The sequence below is a fragment of the Sus scrofa genome, chromosome 8 (genome assembly GCF_054392235.1).
Source record: "Sus scrofa isolate SSC_HxYL_T2T_F1_AM1 chromosome 8, Sscrofa_HxYL_maternal_Yorkshire_Landrace_v2.0, whole genome shotgun sequence".
In the NCBI taxonomy this organism is placed as follows: Eukaryota; Metazoa; Chordata; class Mammalia; order Artiodactyla; family Suidae; genus Sus; species Sus scrofa.
Genome location: NC_139390.1, coordinates 3,210,233 through 3,233,526, shown reverse-complemented (window position 1 = coordinate 3,233,526; position 23,294 = coordinate 3,210,233). Strand labels below are relative to the sequence as shown.

The window sequence follows — 23,294 nt, the reverse complement described above, 5'->3', positions numbered from 1 at the left end:
AACGTAATTGGGCCAAGTATGATTTTCACACCGCACCTTTGTTACTGTCAAGAACTGCTCCTCGTGATAAAATGTAGCTTTCCAAATTTTCTGAGGTTTAACATCAAACATTGGAGGGGCTGATCCCACCAGAACACTGGAAGGTACAACCGGATGATGCACCTCCTGGGGGCAGAGGGGGCGGGGCGGCAGGGAGGGGCGGGGCTGTGGAAGGGGCGGGGCCGTGGAAGGGGCGGGACGGCGGGGCTGGGGTGGGGCGGGGCTGGGGCCCGGCCGGCTGCCCCCGAGCTTCCAACCGCAGTTTTCACTTAAGGGCCCCAGCAGTCACCTGGCCGCGCTCCAATCAAGCCCAGGGCGGGAGAGGCGGGGGCTGGGGGGCTGCTGAGAGGGAGGATTCCTGAGGGAGGCCCTGCCTTTGGGAGGAACCTGTCAGGGACCCAGGAAAGGGCACCTGGCAGAGAATCAGAACTGGAAGAGGCCGACCTAAGCTCCTTCATCCCCCCCGCAAAATCTGAGGCTGAGGAGCCCCCCCACACCTTGCTGTGTCACTGCTGATGTCCCCTCCCCCCCGGGATGCCTGTGCCCAGCGGGGCTGGTGTTGCTGCAGCAGGAGGGCAGGCGCTCACCTTGGCCTTCCGAAGCACGTGGCCCCGGCACGGAGAGCTGCCGGGCGCCGGCTGGCTCTTCCTCAGGACGGCCGCGCTGTTGACAGGCACCGGGCCCTCCGCGTCGCTGGTTTCACAGCTGGACAGGGGCGAGTTCTCCAGAGTCCGATGCCGAAACACCGGAGACTGTTAACGGGAGAGAAGAGGCTGCTGAGGAACAGCTTCCATCAGTGTTTCCACTGGGAACATGGTTTATTTCAAAGAAAAAAAATGGGGAGGTCCTGGCGTGGTGCAGTGGACAATGAATCCGACCAGGAACCATAAGGTTGCGCGTTCGATCCCTGCCCTTGCTCAGTGGGTTAAGGATCCGGCGTTGCCGAGAGCTGTGGTCTTGGTTGCAGACGCGGCTCGGATCCCGAGTTGCTGTGGCTGTGGCGTAGGCCAGAGGCTACAGCTCCGATTCGACCCCTAGCCTGGGAACCTCCATATGCCGTGGGAGCGGCCCAAGAAATGGCAAAAAGACAAAAAAAAAGGGGGGGGTTGGGGAAGAGGCAAAAACAGTAAGAGTGATAAGGGCACCTCACAGTGCCCCATTCTAAGAGCGCCTTTAAAATATCCACCTCACAGACTCAAAGACCCGAGGCTCCACAGACCCAGGCCGGGGCGGGCGGAGGGCCTCCTGTCCATGTCCCCATCGGCACACGGCCTGTCACACGCAGACAGGTGCACAGAGCCTTCCGATTGTGGGGCTCCTGCAGCCCCGGAAGCGGGGCCCCCCTGCACACGGCCGGTGGCAGCGAGTCCCCGCACACAGATCGGCACTGCGGGTTCCCGCCTGTTTCCAGCGCAGTCCACGCGGGTCAAAGGAAGACCTGAGACGGAACAAAGTGAATCCACAGTCCCCAGCCTCAGAGCATCCACGTGGTTCGAAGCTGCTTTTCGGGGAAAAGAAGGTGGTGATTTGCTCTGCTTTCCCCCAAATGGAGTCCCCGAGGACACCTCTCCCCGAACCGCTGAGAGCTTACGCCGAGGTCGTTCTGGGAGAGCAGCGCTTCCATTACTAACCACCCGGGTCACTCGGACTCCCCGCCAGGGCTCAGGGCCACGGCCCCCAGCAGCCGCGTTCCCCATGGTGCCTCCACCCAGAAATGCCTAGAAAGGCCGCGCTGGCTGGCGGGAGTAGGGGTGGTGGGGACAGTGAGAAGGAGAGGACAAGGCCCCCACCTTGGCCTTGGGACGCTGAGGTGGGCTCGGAGGGGCGGCTGGCATGTTCCCGGGGCTGGGTCTCTCTAACAAGGATGTGGTCGGGGTGGGAGCGAGGCAGAGAGCCATTCGCCGGGCAGGGGAGGGCAACCGGGGTCTGAGGAGGGGTCCTCGAAAGAGAGGAGTGGCCCCAAGCTGGCCCCTTGTTCCAGCTCTTGAGAGCGGGAGATGGAACAAGCCAGTCCTGCAGCCAGACCGGCCGGAAGGAAGACCAGCCGAGGAGAGGGGGCTGAGCGGGAGACCCTCCAGAGGAAGGGAAAGCCCTGGGGAACGTGGGGTCGCCCTGGGCATGGCAAGCGGTGAGCGGTGCCGGAAGATGTCCAGACCGGATGGGTGGGGGCGGTGTGTGTAAATGAGGCCACTCAGGGAGGGGGGGCGGGGCAGGCTGCACACTCGGGCTTCCAGGCGGGAACCTCAGGGCTGCGGCCCGGGCAGCAGCTATGGTTTAAGATGCCACACGCTAGGGACTCTCCAGATGCTTTGCAGAAGGTGAGGAGGGCAGAGAGGTGAGGACACAGGACAGAGGGCATGACAGGCGGCTGCGGGGTCAGGAGGGGGTGGTCTGCCCGCTGTCCCTAGAACACAAGCTCCACCACCACGGGTCCTCATCTGCCACGTTCACAGCTGTGCTCAGAGGGGGCGCAGGGCACACGTGTGTCGGTGGCAGGATGCGTGAACACGTGTGTGAGCTGGTGGACACAACAATGGAAGGACCAACACGTCCCTGGGTGAGGGGCTGTGCCCGGAGCTTTCATACGCCCCGTGCCACGCAGTAGGCGGTACCATCACCCCCACATCACAGATGGAACATCGAGGCCTAGAGAAGGGATCCCCAGGTTGCTGCTGGAATTTGCTCTGCCAAGTGGAGTGGGGGCTGTCTTCTGACACGAGAGGTGGTCCCTGGAGAGGGACAGGCAGCTGGAGCCTGGAGAGGTTTGGAGGTGGTGTCTGTGGACTGGGAGAATGGGGGTGACCACAGCTGGTGGGGGAGGCAGGGAGATGAAAGGACCTCGCTGGTGCTATACACCCAGAAACCCAGAAACCTTGCCTGTGCCGCGGGGAGGGGCTCGGGAGGCGGGAGGGGGCTGTTCATCCAGGCTGGGCATTCTGCCTGAGGGTTTGGAAATGAGAGCTGGGGGAGCTGGCCGGTGGCTGGAGGGGGCGTCCGGGGCTCCGGGAGGGCAGGAGGGCCGAGCCCAGGTCCGTGCTCTTAGGCAGGTGCTGGGCCTCCAGCGCCTCATCTGCAGAATGGGCACCACCGCGTCTGACTCACGAGACAGGGAGGGCCCAGCCTGTGAGAGGGACAAGAGCAAGGTCTCCAGGGGGCGCGGGCGGCGTGTCACCAAGGTGCCCGCCCACGCTCGGGAAGTGACTTCTGTCCGCTCTGTCAGATTCCAAGGACACTGGCGGTTTCACTCACTTCCGTTTCGCCAGCACCCGGCATAACTCTTAGGGTGTGCTATAGACACTCTATAAAAACTTGCCACGTGGCATGAAGGTTTCTAGCTCACAGCCTGGCACCACGCGAGGACGTGGTTCGGAAGAGACAGAAAGAACTGTACTGGTTACAGTCAGAGTTTGCAGCAGGGAAGAAAAGAGTGTTTCCACCACCTTCGCACAAGTTCAGGGAACGAGGCAAGAAACCTGAAAACACGCCTGAGGCCCCCGGGCAGCTGCCCGTGGAGGGGACGCTGGGGACAGCGAGCATCCGCCTGAGGAAGGGACGCCTGCCTCTTTGCGGGGACGGGGTGACGTTACCTGCGGACTTGACGTCCCCGCTCGGGGCTCGATGGCCAGCCCCAGGGTGACCCCGCCGGCCAGGGCCTTCTTGAGGCTCTCCTTGACCTCCGTCAGCTCCAGCTCCAGGCTGACGCGCTCCGCCTCCTTCTGCTTGCACTCCTCCTCCAGCTTCTTCAGCTTCTCCTCCAGGATGGTCTGCGTCTTCCGGCCTGAAACCACAGCAAGGCGGGTGTGCCAGCTGCCGGCGGAGATTCCAGAACCACCGAGGGCGGACGTTCGCACACCCCGGAAAGGAGCTGAGCCAGTCTGGGGCTGGGTTCCCCGACCTGGGTCCTTTCTGCAAAACTCAACCCCAGCTGGGTTTCTTGTTGGTTTGTTTGTTTTAAGGCGGCACCCGCAGCATATGGAAATTTCCGGGCTAGGGGTTGAATCGTAGCTGCAGCTGCCAGCCTACACCACAGCCACAGCAACGCGAGGTCCGAGCCATGTCCGCGACCTTCACCACAGCTCACAGCAACGTCGGATCCTTGACCCACTGAGTGAGCCCAGGAAGGGAACCCACATCCTCACGCATGTTAGTCGGGTTTGTAACCCACTGAGCCGCGACGGGAACGCCAACCCCAGTTGTTCTTAGAAGGAGCAGGGTCCTTCCCAACTGCTGTCCTTTGCTGCATCTGGAAGCCTAAGGACCAAACAAGCACAGGACTCTGCTCATCACAAATGCCAGGAGTTTGGGGTCTGGGCCTCAACATATTCATTTTCCAAGGAGGAACTGGGACTTGACGGCTTCCAAAGGTGCCACTGACTTGAAAAGTCCGAGTATTTTTCTGTCCTAACTTTTCTGCTCCTGAGTCATCTTATTTGCCCCATGGTCAAAATTTAATACATCTTGCATCTCCACAGAACACAGCACGTTCGCTTTATGCGTTTTATTTGAAAGGTGTTGCAGTGACATAGGCAAGTGGGCAATATGCCCATTGGCAGGTTAAGAAAACTGATTCCAAGTGGTTAACTGACTGGTGTGTGCAGCCCTGGCTTAGTGCTTAGCACCACGTGAGTCTCTTTAGAGGCCAGAAGCTGGCCTCATCTTCCTGCACCTTCACAGTCCTGCAAACTGGAAACAGAGGGACGGAGCCTCACTCCCACCTTGGTGACCCAGCGCGCTGGCTCAGATGCCCTGGTGGCGGGGGGGGGCGCTCCCACGTGACGCTGCTTCTGCCCCTCCCACAGGTGGGCTCAGCCCACACCCAGCCTCCTGCTCTTTAAACTCCAAAAGCACTTTCCTTCTCAGAAATCATTTAGGCACAAAATCCAGACGGGCTGGGGCTGCCCCCTGGCTGCCGTGCACAGGCCAGATCCTCCTGCACGGGAGCCGCTGGAAAGCAGGGGCCTTCTCTCTGACCGTCCTGGTCTCTGCGGGACCCTCCCGGTCTCTGCCTCGTCAGCGTTCCTCCTCCTCGCCCCCGGGGCCAAAATTGACACCAGAGTCAGCCTGAGCCCAGGATAAGACTCTGTCTTGAGCTGAGGTGACAGGCATTTCAGCAGCCCCACCCCAAGAACAAGGAACCATGCGCCAGCTCTGCCAGAGAGAACGGACACACTGGTGCTGCCCCGGGCTCCTCCTTCTCTACAGCGGGTGGGTCCCACTACCCCGACCTCTCCCCCCGTCCCTTCCACGAACCCAGCACCACCCTGCCCTCAGCAGCCCGTCCTCAGGGAATGGAGGGGTCCTTCCACCACACCCAGAGCCCTCCCTGGGCGTCTGCATATCACCCGTCCTCCTGCTGGCCTCCAGAGGCACAGCGACCAGACCGCCGCTCCGTCAGCACCCACGGCTGGGACAGCTCCGGGCATCTACCCAGCCTTGGCTAACGGGTGAGGGCCGGGCTGGCCTCTGCCTGCCTCTTTCATTGGCTCTTAGACACGGTGGCACCTGCCCTGCACTTGCCGGCGAGGCCTGCAAACTGCAAGAAGCATCTCTTGGGGCGACGTGGTCTCAGTGGGAGCCTGTGGGGCTCAGACCCCCGGCGAGTAGACAGGGCCTCGATGCTAATGCAGGCGGTGACCAACGGGGCCAGCAGCCTCTCCTACCTGCGTTCACCTCGATGGCCGCCCTCAGGCCCTTCCTCTCCTTCCGGAGCTGGGCCAGCCGGTCCCGCAGGCCCTCCCTCCTCCTCAGCAGCTCCTCCTCTTTGGCCTGCAGCCGCTTGGCATCTGCTTCCACCCGGTTCTTGCCATATTTGTACTGGTCAGCGTCTTGGAAAAAAATAAATAAATAAAAGCATCAGTATGCAGTTAGGTCCCACCCTGCAGAAGATGAGAGGGTGACTCAGAAAGCCTATGCAGTCGTCGGCTCAGGCAGAGCCGCCTCAGAGCGAGTCACCGCGAGAATTCAGCATGAAAAAGAATAGGGCGAGTGAGAACTAAACAGAAAAGCAAGGAGTTCAGGTTACCCAATGTTCTCTCTTTGAAACAAAGTTCAAAGTTGAAAACGGAACATTAGGAAAGTCCTTTGACTCCTCCCTTTGAGGTGTGCGGCCTACAATCTTCAGCAAGGCTGGAGTTCCCACTGCAGAGGAAACAGAATCCGACCAGGAACCATGAGGTTGTGGGTTCGATCCGTGGCCTGGCTCAATGGGTGAAGGATCTGGCGCTGCCCGTGAGCTGTGGTGTAGGTCGCAGACGCAGCTCAGCTCTGGCGTTGCTGTGGCTCTGGTGCAGGCTGGCAGCTGCAGCTCCGATTAGACCCCTAGCCTGGGAACCTCCTGTGCCACAGGTGCAGCCTTAAAAAGACAAAAAGACAAAAAAAAAAAAATAATAATAATAATAATAATAATAAAAGAAGGTCGAGAGTGAATAAAATGTTCCATAATCTGAAAACAGAGGGACCTGTCACCACCAGAAACAGTCTCCTGATGTGGGTGGTTCTCTGCATTTTTCCAAATGCTTCCGTTACACCACCGCGTCTGAGCCTTACACCTGCGCCGTCCGACTCTCTCGCCGAGTGGGTGTCAGCCTGCACTGAACCCACTCATGGCGACAGCTCTGTCTTATCTGGGCAGCCCCAGCAGGGAGCAGAGTGGGAGAAGAAACGACGGGTGAGGCTGGCCCAAAGAGGAGTCCCCCCCAGTGCAGCCAGGGCTGGACAAATGCAAAGGCACACAGACGCCTGTGACCCCAGGGCCCAGGGACCTGCAGAGCGCGGGGTGGGGGAGGGCTGAGTGCCCAGGTGGGGCTGCCTCTTGCTGGGCTCGCCGCTTCTCTGCTCCGTCCAGCCCCTGCCAGACCTGGGGTCAGAAAGCTGGGTCCTCACCCTGGTTCTGCTATGTGCCAGCTTCCTGTGAGACTCGGGGGAGCCCGTGTCATCTCTGAGTCTATGCCTGCGCTTGTACAGTGGGGGGGCCTGGAGAGGGATGCAGGTGGATTAAACCGACGCCACGAGGCACCGCAGGTGAGATTCTCATAAATCCTTATTTCTCCAGCAGGTGCCTGTGGTACCCCAAAGATTTCAGCCCCAGAAACCACAGCAGACACCTCTAACACAGAGAGGCTGAGTTTAGAGGGTTTATATAACTCAACCCAAGCCCGTTAGCAGCAGATCAGGGACATAAACTGAGGTGTCCTGAGCCTCGGCTCAGGGCCACTCACAGCAGCCCTGCCACCTGCCCCCACAACTGCCCCATCTCTCCAGCTGCCCCCCATACCTGGCCTTCTCCACCTGAGCAGGTGAAAGAGGAAAACGGCTACAGAGCCCCAAGGCTGCGAACCGCACCCACAGCTGGAAGGCGGGAAGTGGGGGATCAACTTACTTGAAGGCGTCCGCTTCACGCCGGCTGCTGAATCGGCTTTTTTTTGCTGCGCGCTCAGAGCCTTGCCTTTCCCCGTAATCCCATTCGAGGCCACAGGGGGCTTTTTACTCTTCAACTGTTGAAATAAACATATGAGAAAATTAAAAACAAAAAGACGAAGACCTTGGATGTCTTCGCAGTCAACTGTTTCAGCCTCAGGCTCTTTACGCAGAACGAAGCGCAGATGGAAAACCCTTGCGGGTTGCCAGCACTGGACGGCCGTGATTTTCCTGGAGCGGCTAAGAAGCCTCTAGCATCCAGATTCAAAGCAAACAAGGAGCCCTGGGACGCCTTGGGGTGGAACACCCCCCAAGTCACCTATTTCTCCTGGGAGGGGTCATATGCTGATGAAGAAGCTGGCCCAGGGGGGTGGCTGTCTGATGAGGTCGCCAAAAGTCTGTGCTTCCAAAGAGACACAGTTTGGATTTTGGTGGGATGCTCTTCAAAGAAGCAGCACCACAGTCCGCTAAGCGGGCAGCTCCCAGGGGTTTTCTGCTGATGGCCCAAGGGGATAAATAACTAGCTCTTGAGTCACGGGCAGGGTCTAAGGAAGGAACCTTAGGAGCGACATCGAGAAACGGTGTGAACTACACTGTAACAGGTTCGTGGTTTTTTTGGCTGTGCCCGAGGCACGTGCAAGTTCTGGCGCCAGGGACTGAACCCGCACCACAGCAGCGACCAAGAGTCATGACAGTGACCGCGCTGGATCCTCAACCCTCAAGGCCACCAGGGAACTCCACCCACAGGTTTCCAAAGAAATTCAACAGCACCCGACTTCTTGGACGGCTGCAGGCTGACACACTGCATTTTGCACGTGCTGATGTGTCCCTTAGCTGGGTGATTGGTATAGCTGGATGGCAAGGGCTGGTGGGAGGTGTCCACGCCTGGGCTCTTGCGTGGCACCACGTTTCTTACTGGGCTGGGCCTGGATTTGGGGAACTTCAAATTCCATCATTTAGGAAATCCTGGGTAAATCGTGACAACTTTCTGAGCCTCCATGTGCTCATTTCAAAATATAAAGATCCTGGAGTTCCCTGGTGGTGCAATGGGTTAAGAACCTGGTGTTGTCATGGAGCGGCTCGGGTTGCTGCTGTGATAGGGGTTCGATCCCTGGCTTGGGAACTTGCCATGCTGTGGGCACAGCCAAAAATAAATAAATAAAAATAAATAAAATTAAAAGATGCCAATGCCTCCCACAGGGTTCCGGCAAAGGTGAAATGACTCACCCCACGCCCCTGGAGTGTACCTGTAGCGGGTGTGGAGTAAGTATAGGTTTTTCCCATTAAATGGCAGCCCCCCCACTCAAATGGCCACATGAGGATATGGAAACTAAAGGTACTCTAATTCAACTTGCAAATGTGTTTCCTACTTAAAAATAAAAACGAACTTGAGACACACATAAACCACATATCACATGATTCCAGCCTAATCTGGGGACAGTGTCCAGGAAAGTGAACTTTATCCCCCAATTTTTACCAATGGGAACTCTGATGCCCATAAAAAACACTTCCATCACCAGAGACACGTTCACTTAGTAAATGAAGCACATGACCTATCAGACTTCTAAGGGCTCATTAAAACCTAGATGCGTCCGACTACTCACTGGCCTGGGCCCCTCGGACTCACTGAACCAGAATGTCCAACTGATGTGAAAAAGTGAAAAAAGGAACAGAATCTTCCCACATGCCTTTGATGGAAACAAGTGGTTTATCACTTTCTGAGATTCTAGGATCTTACTGGGTGCTCATCATTTTCTTAAGATTACCCCCAAAAAATGGAGGGGAAAGAAGATCATTCTAAACGCATCCATCCACTTCACGTCTGCAGGGGACTCTGCATGGAGCCTAGCACTTTAGGCAAAGCGAAAGCAATCCTGGGGTGAAAAGCATGACAACGAAATATTTGCAATGAACTGTTCCTCTTTGCCACAGATACCAGGCGTGGGATGGTAACAGTGCAATTCTAAGGTTATTCACCATTCGATGAGCATCTCAAACGCTTTTCACCTACTTGGTTTGGGGGACTATACCAAGCATGCCTTTATACTCATTATGGGAAACCATCGCAGGTCTCTTAATAATCCGTTTTAATGTCCAAGGACGGGAAAGCAACTGCCACGCGGCACTCCTCATTCACGTGGGACAGAAGCCTGGGAAAGGAACCCGCAGCTCAAAAATCTTCCAAAAACTTTTATTGTCCCATCCTCTCTGAAGCCTTTGCCTTCACTTAGCACGCTTGATGAAATTCCCTGGGGAATTTGCCAAGAATGCAAGAGAGCCGGGCAAAGCAATTCAGAACGGACACATGAGCTAGGGAGGCATATTGACCCCGTTCTTGGGTGACCAAATGCGGATCGCATCTGCAGATTATGTTCTGGTTGAGGGGGAGAAACTGCGCTTTAGCCTGGGGGGGGGGTGGGGGGGGATTCACGGACCACAAGCTGGTGAGCGGACCTCATTGCCAAGCCCTGGAGGAGAACCGCCGCGTACGAGGACCCGAGGGGACAGAGAATGAGATGCTGTACCTGGGCGCCGAGCCCGAGAGATGCCCTCCCCAGAGAAGAGGTGTTAGTGACAGGCGGGGAGGAAGGCAGGGTGCAGGAGGTGGGGTGTTTGTAGTGGTTACAGGACAGACTGTCGGCAGACGGCCTAGACGCCTTCCTGTCAGCAGGCGGGTAGCGTGCAAAGATTTTCGGAGACGGCATGTTATCGTACAGGACGGCGTTATCATAGAGCACCTCCTCTTCCGGGCCTCTGCCCCAGGGAGCAGGGCAGCCGTCGTCGCCAGGTCCCCACTGCAACACACACAGCCTTGTCGTTAGCGCCTCGGCCACGGAAAGCAAAGCACACGGAGAGGGGAGCAGCAAGCAGCCACAATGCAGACGGTCCCGCGGCCCCACCTGCGAGCAGCGAAACACACACACACGCCAGCATCCATCTGCGTCACGTCTGCGGGGGACTCTTCATGGGACTTAGGACTTTAGGCAAAGCACAAACCATCTTAGGGGGAAAAGCACGGAAACAAAATATTTACAGTGAATTGCTCCCTTGGCCACAGACACAGGCGTGGGAGGGTAGCCCTGCAGCGATTCCACCGGACTTTTTACCTCTGGGGATGCAGGAAAGGTTTCTTTTTTTTTCTTAAATCGTTCCCAGGGTCACTGGCTTGTGATGGTTTTGTTGTGTTCTGTTTGTTACAGCAGGAGGGGAAAAAAAGGCTGCGACCTTTCTTTCGAGAACCAGAGGTCGGGAGTCCTCCTTATCCAGCAAGCAGAAGCAACATGACATAAGGGGAGGATGCTGGACTGGGGACCGACCGGGGACCTGGCTCTGGCTCCACGAGAAAACGCGGGACGAGCCCAGCAAAGCACTCCATCCTGTCTCCCGGGAGTATCGACTCGCGTCATTCTCGTAGGAACCCTGTGGGTGGGGAAACCGAGCCGGAGGGCCTCGCAGCCGTCCGAGGCCGAGCTGGATTCAGGGGGTGCTCACAGCCACACAGCAGGCGGCCTCTGAGCTGCAGGCTCCCCAGAGGGGGTGGGGGTGGGCCGGGGAGGTGATGCGGGTTCGAAGGCGGGACCCTTCCACGCCTGCCGCGTAGGCCGCTGCGCCACTGTCGGCATCACTGGTGTTCCAAGTGATGCTTGCTTATGCCTGAGGACACTGCAGTAACCAAAGCACAGGCTGTTAGAAGAAAGAAATCCGTCATCATAGAACACAGCATGCGCCAGGAGTTCCCGCCATGGCGCAGGGGGTTAAGAATCCGACTGCAGTGGATCCAGTCGCTGAGGAGGTACGGGCTCAATCCCCAGCCTGGCGCAGTGGGTTAAAGTGTCCATCGTTGCTACAGCTGTGGCTCAGATTCAATCCCTGGCCTGGAAACTTCCATATGCTGCCGGTGCAGCCTTAGCAAAAAAAAAAAAAAAAAAAGGGCAAGAAAATAGGGTGCCTCAAAATAGAAGAGAGAGGAGTTCCCGTCACGGCTCAGCAGAAATGGACCAGATGAGCACCCATGAGCACGCAGGTTGGATCCCTGGGCTTCACTCCAGCACTGCCGCGAGCTGCGGTGTAGGTCGCAGATGCGGCTCGGGTCTGGCGGTGCTGTGGCCGGCAGCTGCAGCTCCGATGGACCCCAGGCCTGGGGACCTCCATATGCCTTGGGTCCAGCTCTAAAAACACGAAAGACAAAAAAAATAAAAGTAAAAAAAAAATGTATAATCCTTATAATGGCATGAGTTGAGTGGGAAATCTTTTGACAGAAGATAAAAATAGCTACAAGCCACTTTAGAGCATGGGCATTAAAGCATAAATTAAAACCCTAACTAACGCCCACAGCCAGATTCTTTCAAGTTTTAAAGGTCTTTATAAATTGCTTTGCATTTTTTTTTAAAAAGAGAGAAAATATTAATTCGTATACTATACTTATTTTCCTCTCTTTTTATAGCCTTCTTACAGACTTCCTTTCCGCCAGATTGTAATTACAGCCTTTTGTGATAAAAATAGAAAAGTTTAAAATTTCATAGCAGGAGTGTTTTTATTCTCTGCCGTCACTTCGGTGTGTCTATTTTGGGGATGCGGAGGACCTGTCTACAATCTAAAAATCCTGCTGCCCGTGGATAAGCGTGGATGAGGGGTATGTGATGACAACTGGGTGTATTTGTCCGGGGTTGTTAAAATGGTCTAGACTAACTACCGTGCTCCTAAAATACCAACGGGTGAGGTCACATGGAAGAGTTGGAAAACAAACTCCGCAGAACTTCTAGATTAAAAGTGCGCCTGTGCCTGTCCGAATAGTCTTTGGAGACGTCCTTTCTTCGTGCCATAGGCGTCGGGGGGAGGCTGAATGCGTAGGAATTACCGACCTTGAAACACTGCTGAGAGGTCAGGTGTTGGCTTAAAAACAGGAACTTTATACACCTGAGAAATGAGGGCCTGGCCACGGAGCCGGCACGTACAAGAGCTTAGAGAGAGGCCTGCACTCAAGGAAGCGCTTGATAGGCAGGAAAAGCCACAAACCCAGGCGCGGGACACTGTCTTAGTCAGGAGGGCCGCCCATCCAGCCACGTACACGTGGAAATGGTGCCTAAGAGCAGAGCCTGGGAGAGCGGCAGCTTTTCGTTTCTAAACCAGCTCGAGCTGTGAGAGAAAGCGAGCTCATTCCTGGGGGCGCCCGGCCCAGGAGACATTGAAGGGACGCTGCTTGGTGGCGCGGGACCAGTGTCTGTGTAGGTCTGTGGTTTCTCGGCCCACCAGGTGCTGGGGGAGAAGCCCCTCCAGGAAGATTAAAGGACACACCTGTGTGTCATCTCTCCCAGAAAGGTGGCTCTGAGATCAAAGGCTCGGAGGAGGAGCGGGCTGTTGGGTCTATGCCAAGACCAGTAAGCAGAGGCAGGGCGCCAGTCCCACCCGAGGGACCGGGGCCAGGTGCAGAGACTGGACTGGGACCTGCTCTTGCCCGGCCCCCACACGCCTCTCTGCCAGGGTGGACGGCCGTGGCCATCGTGGGCGCCAGAGCCCCCCAGCCCCGGGCACCCCATGGCGAAGGTGGTGGTAGGCCCGGGGGGCAGGGAGGCTGCCTGGCCCAGCGCTGTCTGGCTGTGGGACAGGACTCGTCTCCCACCCACCGCGGACGGCCCCAGACTCCAGCTGGCTTCACGGCTGGGATGGGGTTTCAGGGCGGCTCACACCCGGACACCCATGTTCTAAGACAGAGCCCCCCTTGAATTGCACTTGAACACGCCCCTGCCAGGCTGCCAGGCTGGCCAGCACTTCTTCCCCACTCCCCTCTTCCTCCCAGTGGACGGGGAGTCCCAGTCGCCCAAGCCCACTCTGAGCCCACCCTGAGGATGGGAGAAGGTGCCCGGGGCAGGCAGCAAGGTCCCGACCCGAGGCAACACCTTCCGGATGGTGATTTCGGAGGCTCTGTAATTAATAGCATGGACGAGAGGTGCAGTTTTTGTCCTGCCTCAGAGCATAAGAAAGCCTTCCCCCCGAGCCCTAAAGAGGGGGTAACTGCAGAAAGCCGGCGACCTGGGCGCACTCACCGAGCCGTTGATGCAGGGGGCGTCGTCGTAGTGCAGCGCCGTCCCGCTGGGGTGCGCGTAGCCGTTGGAGGTGCTCCCTAGATACGGGCTAGGGGACAGGCCACGCTTGTTCATGAAACTGAAAGAAAGGAAACGAATTAAAACCTGTCCATCCATCACCAAGTCTCTGAGTTGATCTGACAGCCACTCAGGCTCTATCTGGGGCTGTGAGTCAGGACCAGAGCAGGAAGGGGGCCCGTCCTGGCCACCGGGCAGACGCGTCACCTGCCAGACAGGATAGCCCTGCCCACAGGACCATGGCGAGGCCAGGTGAGGACGCTGCTGGGTGCACGGAGCGAGCCCTGCACGACCAGGCATTCAACAGATTTTATCAGCTGCCTTAGCAGGGGCTCCGGCCCCCAGCCTGCTTCTGTCAATAAAGCTTTACTGGAACACCCTTCTCTGCCTGGACTCTTCATTTGCTACTGTCTGTGGCTGCCTTTCTTTTACGTGCCTCTTTCGTGAGCCTGTTAATTCTCAGGTTTTTTTCTTTTTCATTTTTCTTTTTTTTTTTTTTTTTTGGCCAAACCTATGGCATGCAGAATTTCCCAGGCCAGGATTCGAACCCAGGCCATTGCAGTGACAAAGCCCGATCCTTAACCCACTGAGCCAGCAGGGAACTCCACAGGCCTGTTCATTCTGGACGGCAGAGACAATGTGGCCTGCAAAACTGAAATCCTATCTGGCCTTTTCCAGGAAAAGGCCGCAGACGCAGTTCTTTAAATGCTTTAGGATGTTTATTCCACAGCATCTCGAGTTCTCAGTGTTTGCTGAGGGCCACCGTCCACCTTTCCCTCTGCCCTCCACTGCTGAGCCTCTGGGAGCCTCTGACAGCGGCCACCTCCATCCTCGAGAGGTGGGACAGACACCGGCAGCTCCCACTGCTCCCGCCTGCTCTTCCCCCAGGCTGCCGATGGCTCTGCTCACCAAGCACCCCACCCCCTGCGCCCCCCGAAGCTCTTCTCTGAGATCCCTCCCTCTTCTGGTCTCGGTGGGAACTTTGAGGCACGAGAACATCAGCGTTGGCTTTAACCTTTGCCAGTTCTGTTCACCGTGCGCCCTGGCACCAGCTGGTGCACACATGGTGCAGGGCAAAAATGGGCTGAACAAATGAATGAATGAATCAAGGAATGCAGGAATGGCGTGCTCATGATGTCATAAGCGGAAACACTCGAATGCCTAGGAAAGAAAGAGCCTAGATAACACTTTCTCCTCATTGGGAAACTAAAGTAGCCTGAGGTTAAAAAAAAAATCTTCCAAATTTTGTGGTTTTTTTTGGATCTTACATTCCTTTGGCAACTAGATGAATAAAGAAGAGCCAGTGAAGAAGCGAGGGCAGGAAGGGGAGGTGAAGCCTGCCTCCCTGACAAGGGGTCTTGCAACAAAGTGACACTGTGGCTTCCGGTCCAGAAGGGAGAGGGGAGAGGGCTTTCAATCTGAGGTTTCCAGCCCAGCGGCAGGAAGGCAGTTCAGGTGCACATACTGCCCTCTGCTGGCAGAACATGGCCACGCGCGGCTCCTTCCACCCTGAACACGTTGTTAATCTAATTTACAAAAAAACTCTTCTTGCTTTTTCCTGAAACAGAAATGTATACGATTCCTCTGTACTTAAAGTACATAAAAGTCTATTTAGGAAAAGACAACATGTAGAAAAGAAAGAACATAAGAAATACAGAAAAGATCTGACTTGAGACATATTTAAATTTTCCTGGTTTAAGCATCCCATTTGAGGGTATTTGTGGGGTAAGCGTTTGGTCAGTGAGAGGCCAGACATGGTTTGACCACTCCCTCCCGAACCTGTGGCCCCGAGATAGCACAAGAGCACGGACACCCGGGTCTGTTAGACGTCCCAGCAGGCAGGACACCCCCACCCCATAGGGACTGTCTCCTGCCTGGTTTGTGTCCCCGGTTTCTGGCAGCCAGCCCTCTGCACACACTGGGGCACAGGTGCCAGGAAGGAGCATGGCCCACGACGGGGGCAGGACAGAAGCTCCGTCACTTGGAAGAGACACCAGCAGGGGGTTTGGACCCATGGGACATCGCAGGAGGTCACAGACAGGCAGGAACGGACCTTGGCCACCAACTAGAGGGCCCCTCATCTCCCAGAGGGGCCTGGGCCCCCAAACCGAGCCTCAGGGTCAGAAACAGTGACTGCAGCCAAGACGAGGCACGGGGCCCCTCACGCCCTGGCCTGGCTCTCCTTCTACAAAAGGAGTTTAGCCACATACAAAAGTGGAAGTGAGATGAGAGAACATATGCCACTTGTTACAGCAAAAAACGTAAGACACAGAAAATACATGAATATTGGTAAAATATACATAACAAAATTTACCCTTTTTTTTGGGGGGGTGCAACCACAGCATGTGGAAGTTCCCTGGCCAGGGATCGAACGTGAGCCACAGCAGTGACCGGAGCGTTCGCAGTGACGACGCTGGATCCTTTTACTGCTAGGCCAGCAGGGAACTCTGAAATTTTGCCATCGTAACCATTTTTTAAAAGCGTGCAGTTCTGAGGCACTGAGTATATTCCCTGTGTCGTACAGCCGTCCCCGCCACTGTCCCCAGGACCTGCCATCTTCCCAAATTGAAGCCCACCCCCCCATGCCACTGCCCCTTGCACCTGGTGCCCACTTGATTCTCTGGTACCTCCCAGAAGTGGGTCACTCAGGGAGTCCTCTTGGGTCTGGCTCATGTCACTTAGCTGACACCGTCAAGCTCCATCCACGTTTCCAGGAGATACATTTTAGCACCAATTCAGCATAATCTCCCTGGATGTTCAGAGGAGAGGGTGACTCCAGGTGACAGCTTCCTGTCGGGCTGTCTGTCCCCCTCTCCATGTCCACAGGGACCTACAGCTCTTACCCATCCCTGAGGTCATAGCTTTGTTGTGGGGCCCCAAGCCAGCACGGCTGGACAAGAGCTGCAGGAGAAAACTTCAGACTATTTCCCTGCCTCATGTCATACCAGCAGCTCATTTAAAACTGGGCTGCAGCTAAGTATGTGCCATCTGTTCACCCTGATGGACCCTCTTAAAGCGACCTCTCTCTTGGGCGGCTTTACGCTACTCTTTCTTTCACTCTTCTCTTCCCAAAACTACATCATTGACCCTTCTCCCTCCGACGAGCCCAAAGCCCAGCAAATCCCCTCATGACCTTAAAAAGAGGAATTCGCTGGCTGCCAATTTACAGAAGGGCAACACTTAATCTAAACTTAGATCGTTTATCGCACTGGCAAGTTTATATTTGAATGCCGTTTCCGTATTCAGTCTCCCTCTTCTCTTAATTTTTACAGGAGATTTAGCAGAAAAGTAATAAGTAGAAATAAACGCTACTGCTAGGTGACATCTCCTAGAAAGAATTTAATGGGGCAGCAAAGATCCTTGCGGCCATAAACCCATTACAGGTATCTTTTTAACAAGTAAGTTTTCGGTATTGCAAACTACACCCCTTTCTCGAAAACCTGACCCTCCCACATTGCGTCTAGATGAATAGTCCACTCGTTTATCTTCTGGGGCAAGCATTTTTCATCGGGGGTTCTCTTAAATGTGGTTATCAGCTTGCTGATTAGGGTTGACGTCACAGGTGGACTTGCGAGAGGCTTCTGGGAAACTAACAATGTCCAAGATAGTAGGGTGGTGACAACCATCCACTCCTTTCTTTGATGTCACTCCAGATTTTGCAAAAAACGGGACTGAAGGATGTCACACTTCTCAAAAAGCGACTCTCGACGTGCTCTATGGACCGTTGCATGGGGAGGGTCATTGTCCTTCCCCGCTGCTAAGATGGAATGTGGCCGCGGAAAAACGATGAGGATAAACAGGCTGATCAACACCTGACCGTGTCACTCCGGGGTTCACACAGGAGACGAGCAGGAAGCATGGGCACCTTGAACTTCAGAAACCTGCCCGTATCACTGGAGAGTCGATGGTCGAGTTGTACGAGGCTAATTCTTTTGCCAAGGCTACTCGCCTTTGCCGGGCGTGACACGGTGCTTGATTCACAAAGGGGCACCGTTATCTCCATGCTCTTTAGCCCCGCTGTCCCAGCCAGGCATGAGATAAGCAGGGCCTCTACACCACCATCCAGGAAACGAAGGCAGGTGGCTCAAGGTTCCCGTAGACACCACGTGGGTGGGGCAGCTGGACGGTGGTGCGCGTATCGGACAGGCAGAGAGTCGGGTAAACCCTTGAGTTCAGCCCCTGGTACCCAGAGGGTCTCAGAGCCGGGGAGAGCCCGTGGGTTTGCATCACTGTTGCTGCGTCCAGCATCTCTTGCTGATGGTGCGAGTCTATCGCCCACCCTGTTCCAAGGCGCCTCTCCTCAGCCCCACGCCAGACTCTCCGAGGAGGGGGGCAGAAGCAGGAAACTAGGGATCAGAGATTCTGAGCTAGGAGTTTCCGATTCATCTCACCTACACTCTCTGTCTCCCACCAAGGAAGCGCAGACACCGAGGGCTTATGACGACATGTCCAAAGCTTCCCCCTCCGTAACCACCGCAGCAGGACCACACCCCCACCTCCTCCCTGCAGGGCTCATGCCCGGCGATCCCACGGGCACCGCTTCACACCAAGGACTGGCGAGCTCCAGCTGAGCATGGTCACGGCCACGGCCACGGCCACGGGTCTCAGGACTGTCCTGAAGCCTTTGCCCAGCCTCACGGAGCTGAACACGGCAGCAAAGAGGCGTCGTCACAGCGGGGACCGTGTGCTCTGCGAGGCGGAAAACATTCACGCCCTTGCCCTTCCCAGGAAAGGCTGACCACCCGTGCTTTAGACTGCGGACGGCATGGAGTATGGACCGGCCATTTCTTAATCTCACAGATTCGTTCCTACGAACCAGTAATCCTCCGATTCTTCTGTCTTCACATGCTTAAGAGTTACCACAGGCTCCCGAGAAGATTTGGTTTTTGGGTGTTCGCTATATGTGAAACCCAAATGCAGAAATGTATTCATGGAGTTCCCTGGTGGCCTAGCAGTTAAGGACCTGGCCTGGTCACCGCCACCTGGTTACTGGCCGGATTCGTTTCACTGCACCACAACGGGAACTCCCGGGGGGCAATTTCTTAATGAATGGTGGAGTGTAGACCCTGAAAGCGTGTGAGTGAGCTTTTTGTCCTCTTTCATGTAAGACCCATCCGTTTATCTTGCTGGCGGGCTGGCCTTTTACACGCGTGGCTTAGGCACACGTTCAGATGCCGACACACTCCATCCAACAAGATCAAAAAACCTCACCTGGGATCACCACCCACTTATGGGAAAGTCTGAGGCCCGGGCAGCCATCCCCTCCCAGTGGGAGACACTGGCCTCCCCAAATTCAAATTTCTGAGTGAAAACTGCTTCACAGGCAACAAACACTGCCAGCCGTTTCCCCTGAGATGAGAGGCTCGCTGGGTTCACTCTTGAAAAAACGTCTACAGATACCGAAATCTGAATAACCATGGTTCACCTGTTAATTTTTTTTTTTTCAAGTAAAAATGACAAAATGGGTGGGGGCAGCTAATGCAGTTAGCAACTCAAGCTGTTTTGTGTTTTTCTTTTTATGGCCCCACCTGTGGCAAATGGAAGTCCCCGGGCTAGGGGTCAAATTGGAGCTGCAGCTACACCACAGCCACAGCCACGTGGGATGTGAGCTGCGGCCACAACTTACAGCACAGCCTGCAGCAATGCCGGATCCTTAACTCTCAGACCGAAGCCAGGGATCGAACCCACATCTTCACGGACACTGTATTGGGTCCTTAACCCTCTGAGCCACAGCAGGAACTCCCTAGCAAATCACCCTCACCAACCTTGTGTCCTCCAGACTGCAGGACAGCTCAGTACGTGCTCTGTGTATCTTCCACGCTGCATCATACATGCATCAAAAAGACACACACCCAAGAGATTTATTAAAGATATCTACTGTCCGCCCTTCCCAGGAAAAGTAATAATGTCACTGGGTCATTCTGGACATCTTAAGTGGAGCCTGCATCTCCTTTTACTGCCAGTGTGAGGCGGTGACAATGGCTGCAGCCTGGGGTGACCACGGATGAGCTAAACCACTAGCCAATGGATCCCCCACGGCTTTTGTCCCGTCGATGCAAATGTCACTACGGCAAAGAAGGAAGATGGTTTCCCAGCATCATTACAGACGAGTTTCCGCCTTCGGGACTGCCTGAAAGGGTTCTGAACGCCCCCAAGGGGCTGTGGACCACTCTTTGAGAGCTGCTGCTAGGAGGATCTTTGTCACCATTATGTTAACGAGGTGGTCATGGTTTAAAAGAATGCTTTTTCAAAAAAAGTCATAATTTCAGTTTTAAAAGTAGAGGATCAGTTCCTATTCCAGCAACGTGTAGCAATATGCAGACGCATGCTTCATAGAACTGTCCCCTTCGTACAGGGGTCAGCAAACAACAGCCCGTGGGCCAGACTTGGCCCACGGGCGGTCTCTGCAAATCAGGTTGTGCTGGCACACAGCCATGTCCACTCATTTATGTGCTGTGCGTGACTGCAGTGACAGAGCTGAGTAGTTTTAACAGGGACTATCTGGTCCACAAAACTAAAAATATCACTATCTTGCCTTCTGCAGCAAAAGCTTGCCAACTCCTGCTGAAAACACAGAGGGTTGAAATGACAAAACTTTCAGCAACGTTTGGATCAATATAATACAAAAAGGAGAGTCTTCAGTGGTGCTGTTTGCTTCTGTTTTTTCTTTAAGGCGATGTACTTACACACACACAAAAAAATTACCGGAGTTCCCGTCACGGTGCAGCGGAAACGAATCCGACTAGGAACCATGAGGCTGCGGGTTGGATCCCTGGCCTCGCTCAGGGGGTTAAGGATTTGCCGTGAGCTCTGGTGTAGGTCGCAGATGCGGCTCGATGCCCCGTTGCTGTGGCTGTGGTGTAGGCTGGCAGCTGTCGCTCTGACTGGACCCCTAGCCTGGGAACTTCTGTATGCCGCGGGGGCAGCCCTAAAGAGAAGAGAAAATAGAGAGAAATCGGGCTGTGTAACTTCAGGCTGTCTCTTACCAGAAGGTCTGCTTGGCTGTCTGGATGACGTTGGCCGACATCTCCACGTCGATGTAGTCGTAGTGCAGGGCCCCGGGGTCGGTCGAGGACCCCGTCTCAGCCAACAGGATCCCAATCCACCTGCCCATGTCCTCAGAAGAAGAGGCCTGTTGAGGCGAAGGGGGAAGGCGCGTTTTACTGGAGTCACGTCAAGGGGGTTAAGGCTTCTCATCAACACGGCAGCAAGGAGCCCCCTTCACAGGACAGGCGGTGAGTCAGGAGGCAGGCGAGGAGAGCAGAGGCCGAGGAGGACGGAGCCGCCGGCGGCCGAGTCTCGGGAGGGACAGCCCGCTCACTCCACGCCTTGATGCCGACCCTGCATAATGACCGTTCCCAAGGCAACGCCAAAACCTGAGGTCCCCCAGTGGCTCCCGATTATCTGGGGGAAAGGTGCCCGGGTGGGAGACACGGAGTGAGCTCGATGGCCGAGATCTCAGCTGAAGGCGCTTGTTCAGAAAGCTTCCTGAACTTGGCAACAACATCTGGGCTGCAGCACGAGCCCCTCCGACTGCAGCTGCCTGGCTGGGGAAGCGCCTCGGGCCATGGCCTCTGCAGGCCTCCAGCTCTGCTGCCCGGGGGCCCCTGCTGTAGGCTCTTATATGGGCCTGGAATGGCGATTTTCTTTCTCTCCCTGATGAGAATGTATAGAAAAGCAACCTACGTTCGCCTCCGCATCAGTGGGGTTTGTGGCAGTGTAGCCGTGTTTGTAATTCTCGGGCTGCTTTGGTGCCGCTTTCTAAGATGTTTGCAAGGCCCCCCGATGTCCTCTGCCTGACTCTCACCTCGGAAACAGACTGTAAGACTCAGCTCATTAGAATGTTAATCCATCCTCGTTCAGTGATTTGGAAAATTATATGACACTCACGATGGTATTAAAAATGTCTAAATACTGTTCGTTAATCAAATATGTAAATAATAACTTAAAATTTGGGGAAATTGAGCTATCCAATGTCTATGTTAACTGAATGTCAAAATTTTTTTTAAACTTTGGGCAAAAACTACAAATTTTTTACATAAGGACAAATCTGTAAGTTGAGCTTAAAGACAAAGAAAATTGAGTTTCCTCATTATGACTTTGATGAGTTGAACAGTGGTCAGCAGAATACAGATAATCACTGACCTCATTCCCAGCACAGAAACCTCTCAGGAGGAAGAGCCTTGACAAGGGAGAAGTTGTTCTTTGATGGGTTTTGGTTTTTGTTTTTGTTGGCTTTTTAGGGCCGCACTCATGGCACATGGAGGTTCCCGGGCCAGGGGTCGAATTGGAGCTACAGCTGCCGGCCTATGCCCCAGCCACAGCGATGCGGGATCCGAGCCACGTCTGCGACCTACACCACAGCTCACGGCAACGCTGGACGCCTGACCCGCTGAGCGAGGCCAGGGATCGGACCAGCAGCCTCCTGGACACGACTCAGAATTGTTCCCGCTGAGCCATGATGGGAGCTCCGAGAAGTTCTTTGGACGCGGATAGAATTGGCCAGTGCATGAGATACAGATCATTCCTGGCCAGTGTCAAGCCGGGGCATCGGGCAGAGGGATGGACCCAGTTATGTGTCTCACAAGAGTGAGAACAGTATTAATGTTTGCTGAACGGAAATAGATCGATTTGAACACGTGGATAATTTTTTTTAATATATAATATTTTTTTTCCATTATAGCTGGTTTAAAGCGCTCTGTCAATTTTCTACTGCACAGCATGGTGACTAGTCACTTACAACAGAGCCTGATAATGTGAGAAAAGAGAATGTAGACATGTATGTGTTACTGACGTGTTTTAAAAGTCACAAATACTGTCTTCTGTCCTTGCCCCAAAATCTATGTCAAGAAAGTATTTAAGATCAAATCTATATCCATGTGTCTACAACTATCTTGTCCAAGCATTTTTTTTTTTTTTTAGTTTTTAAAAACTCCTTTTATTTTGGACTCTATGTGTTATTCTCCATTTGATTTTTATTTCATTTTAGTTTATTTGTGTATACATTTTTTATAATCATTGCTTCAGTGTTGTGCCAATTTCTGCTCTACAGCAAAGTGACCCAGTCATACAGGCCCATGCCTTCCTTTTCTGATGCCCTCCTCCCGCATGTTCTAGCCCAAGACACTGGGTACAGTTCCCCGGGCTGCAGAGCGGGATCATCGAAACAGTTTTAAAAGTATTGTAACATAGCACATAAGATGCGATTGAATTGTAACATAGTACATAAGATGCAATTGAATTGTAACATAGCACATAAGATGTGATTGAACCAATGACACTAGAGTTTAACTGTTTCCATCATCATTAATTTTAAGAAATTTCCTCCAGGCTTTAAAAAAATACCTGTGGGGTTGGACTGAAATTAGAAGTATTAGTTACGCTCGTGTGGCTTTTAGTCTATAAATGGGGGGGATGTGGGTGCATGCATATATACACACCTACAAATCTGTGTCATGGGCATGGCAAAGAAGCATACCTGAGTAGGTACATACAAACACACACATAGATACCATCTCCTATGGCTACGGCAAAGGTCTAGAAGCCATGCCACCCACAGAGCAATGCCAGTAACTCCGAGCACACCTCCCATCCGGATTGTGGTTTCTAAATACCAATACCCCCCAGGAAGGGTCCGCAAAGAGCTCTTTGGAGCTTGGCTGATTCCAAAAGGCCTGGGGGTTGGGGGAGGAACAAGATGAGGCTGGAACATCTTGTACCAAGAATGACGAGGACCTG

At 54.5% G+C, this 23,294-nt stretch overlaps 1 protein-coding gene across 1 annotated transcript in view; it reads right to left on the bottom strand.

The window, feature by feature from the left end:
* The window catches only part of AFAP1 (actin filament associated protein 1), a gene marked incomplete at its 5' end in the record, with an annotated part of 128,308 nt that overhangs the window by 2,067 nt on the left and 102,947 nt on the right, over positions 1–23,294 (bottom strand). Inside the window, 6 exon segments of the mRNA NM_001253821.1 lie at positions 627–791; positions 3,627–3,817; positions 5,700–5,864; positions 7,418–7,532; positions 13,500–13,617; positions 20,543–20,688. Of these exon segments, the coding sequence (NP_001240750.1) occupies positions 627–791; positions 3,627–3,817; positions 5,700–5,864; positions 7,418–7,532; positions 13,500–13,617; positions 20,543–20,688 (900 nt within the window).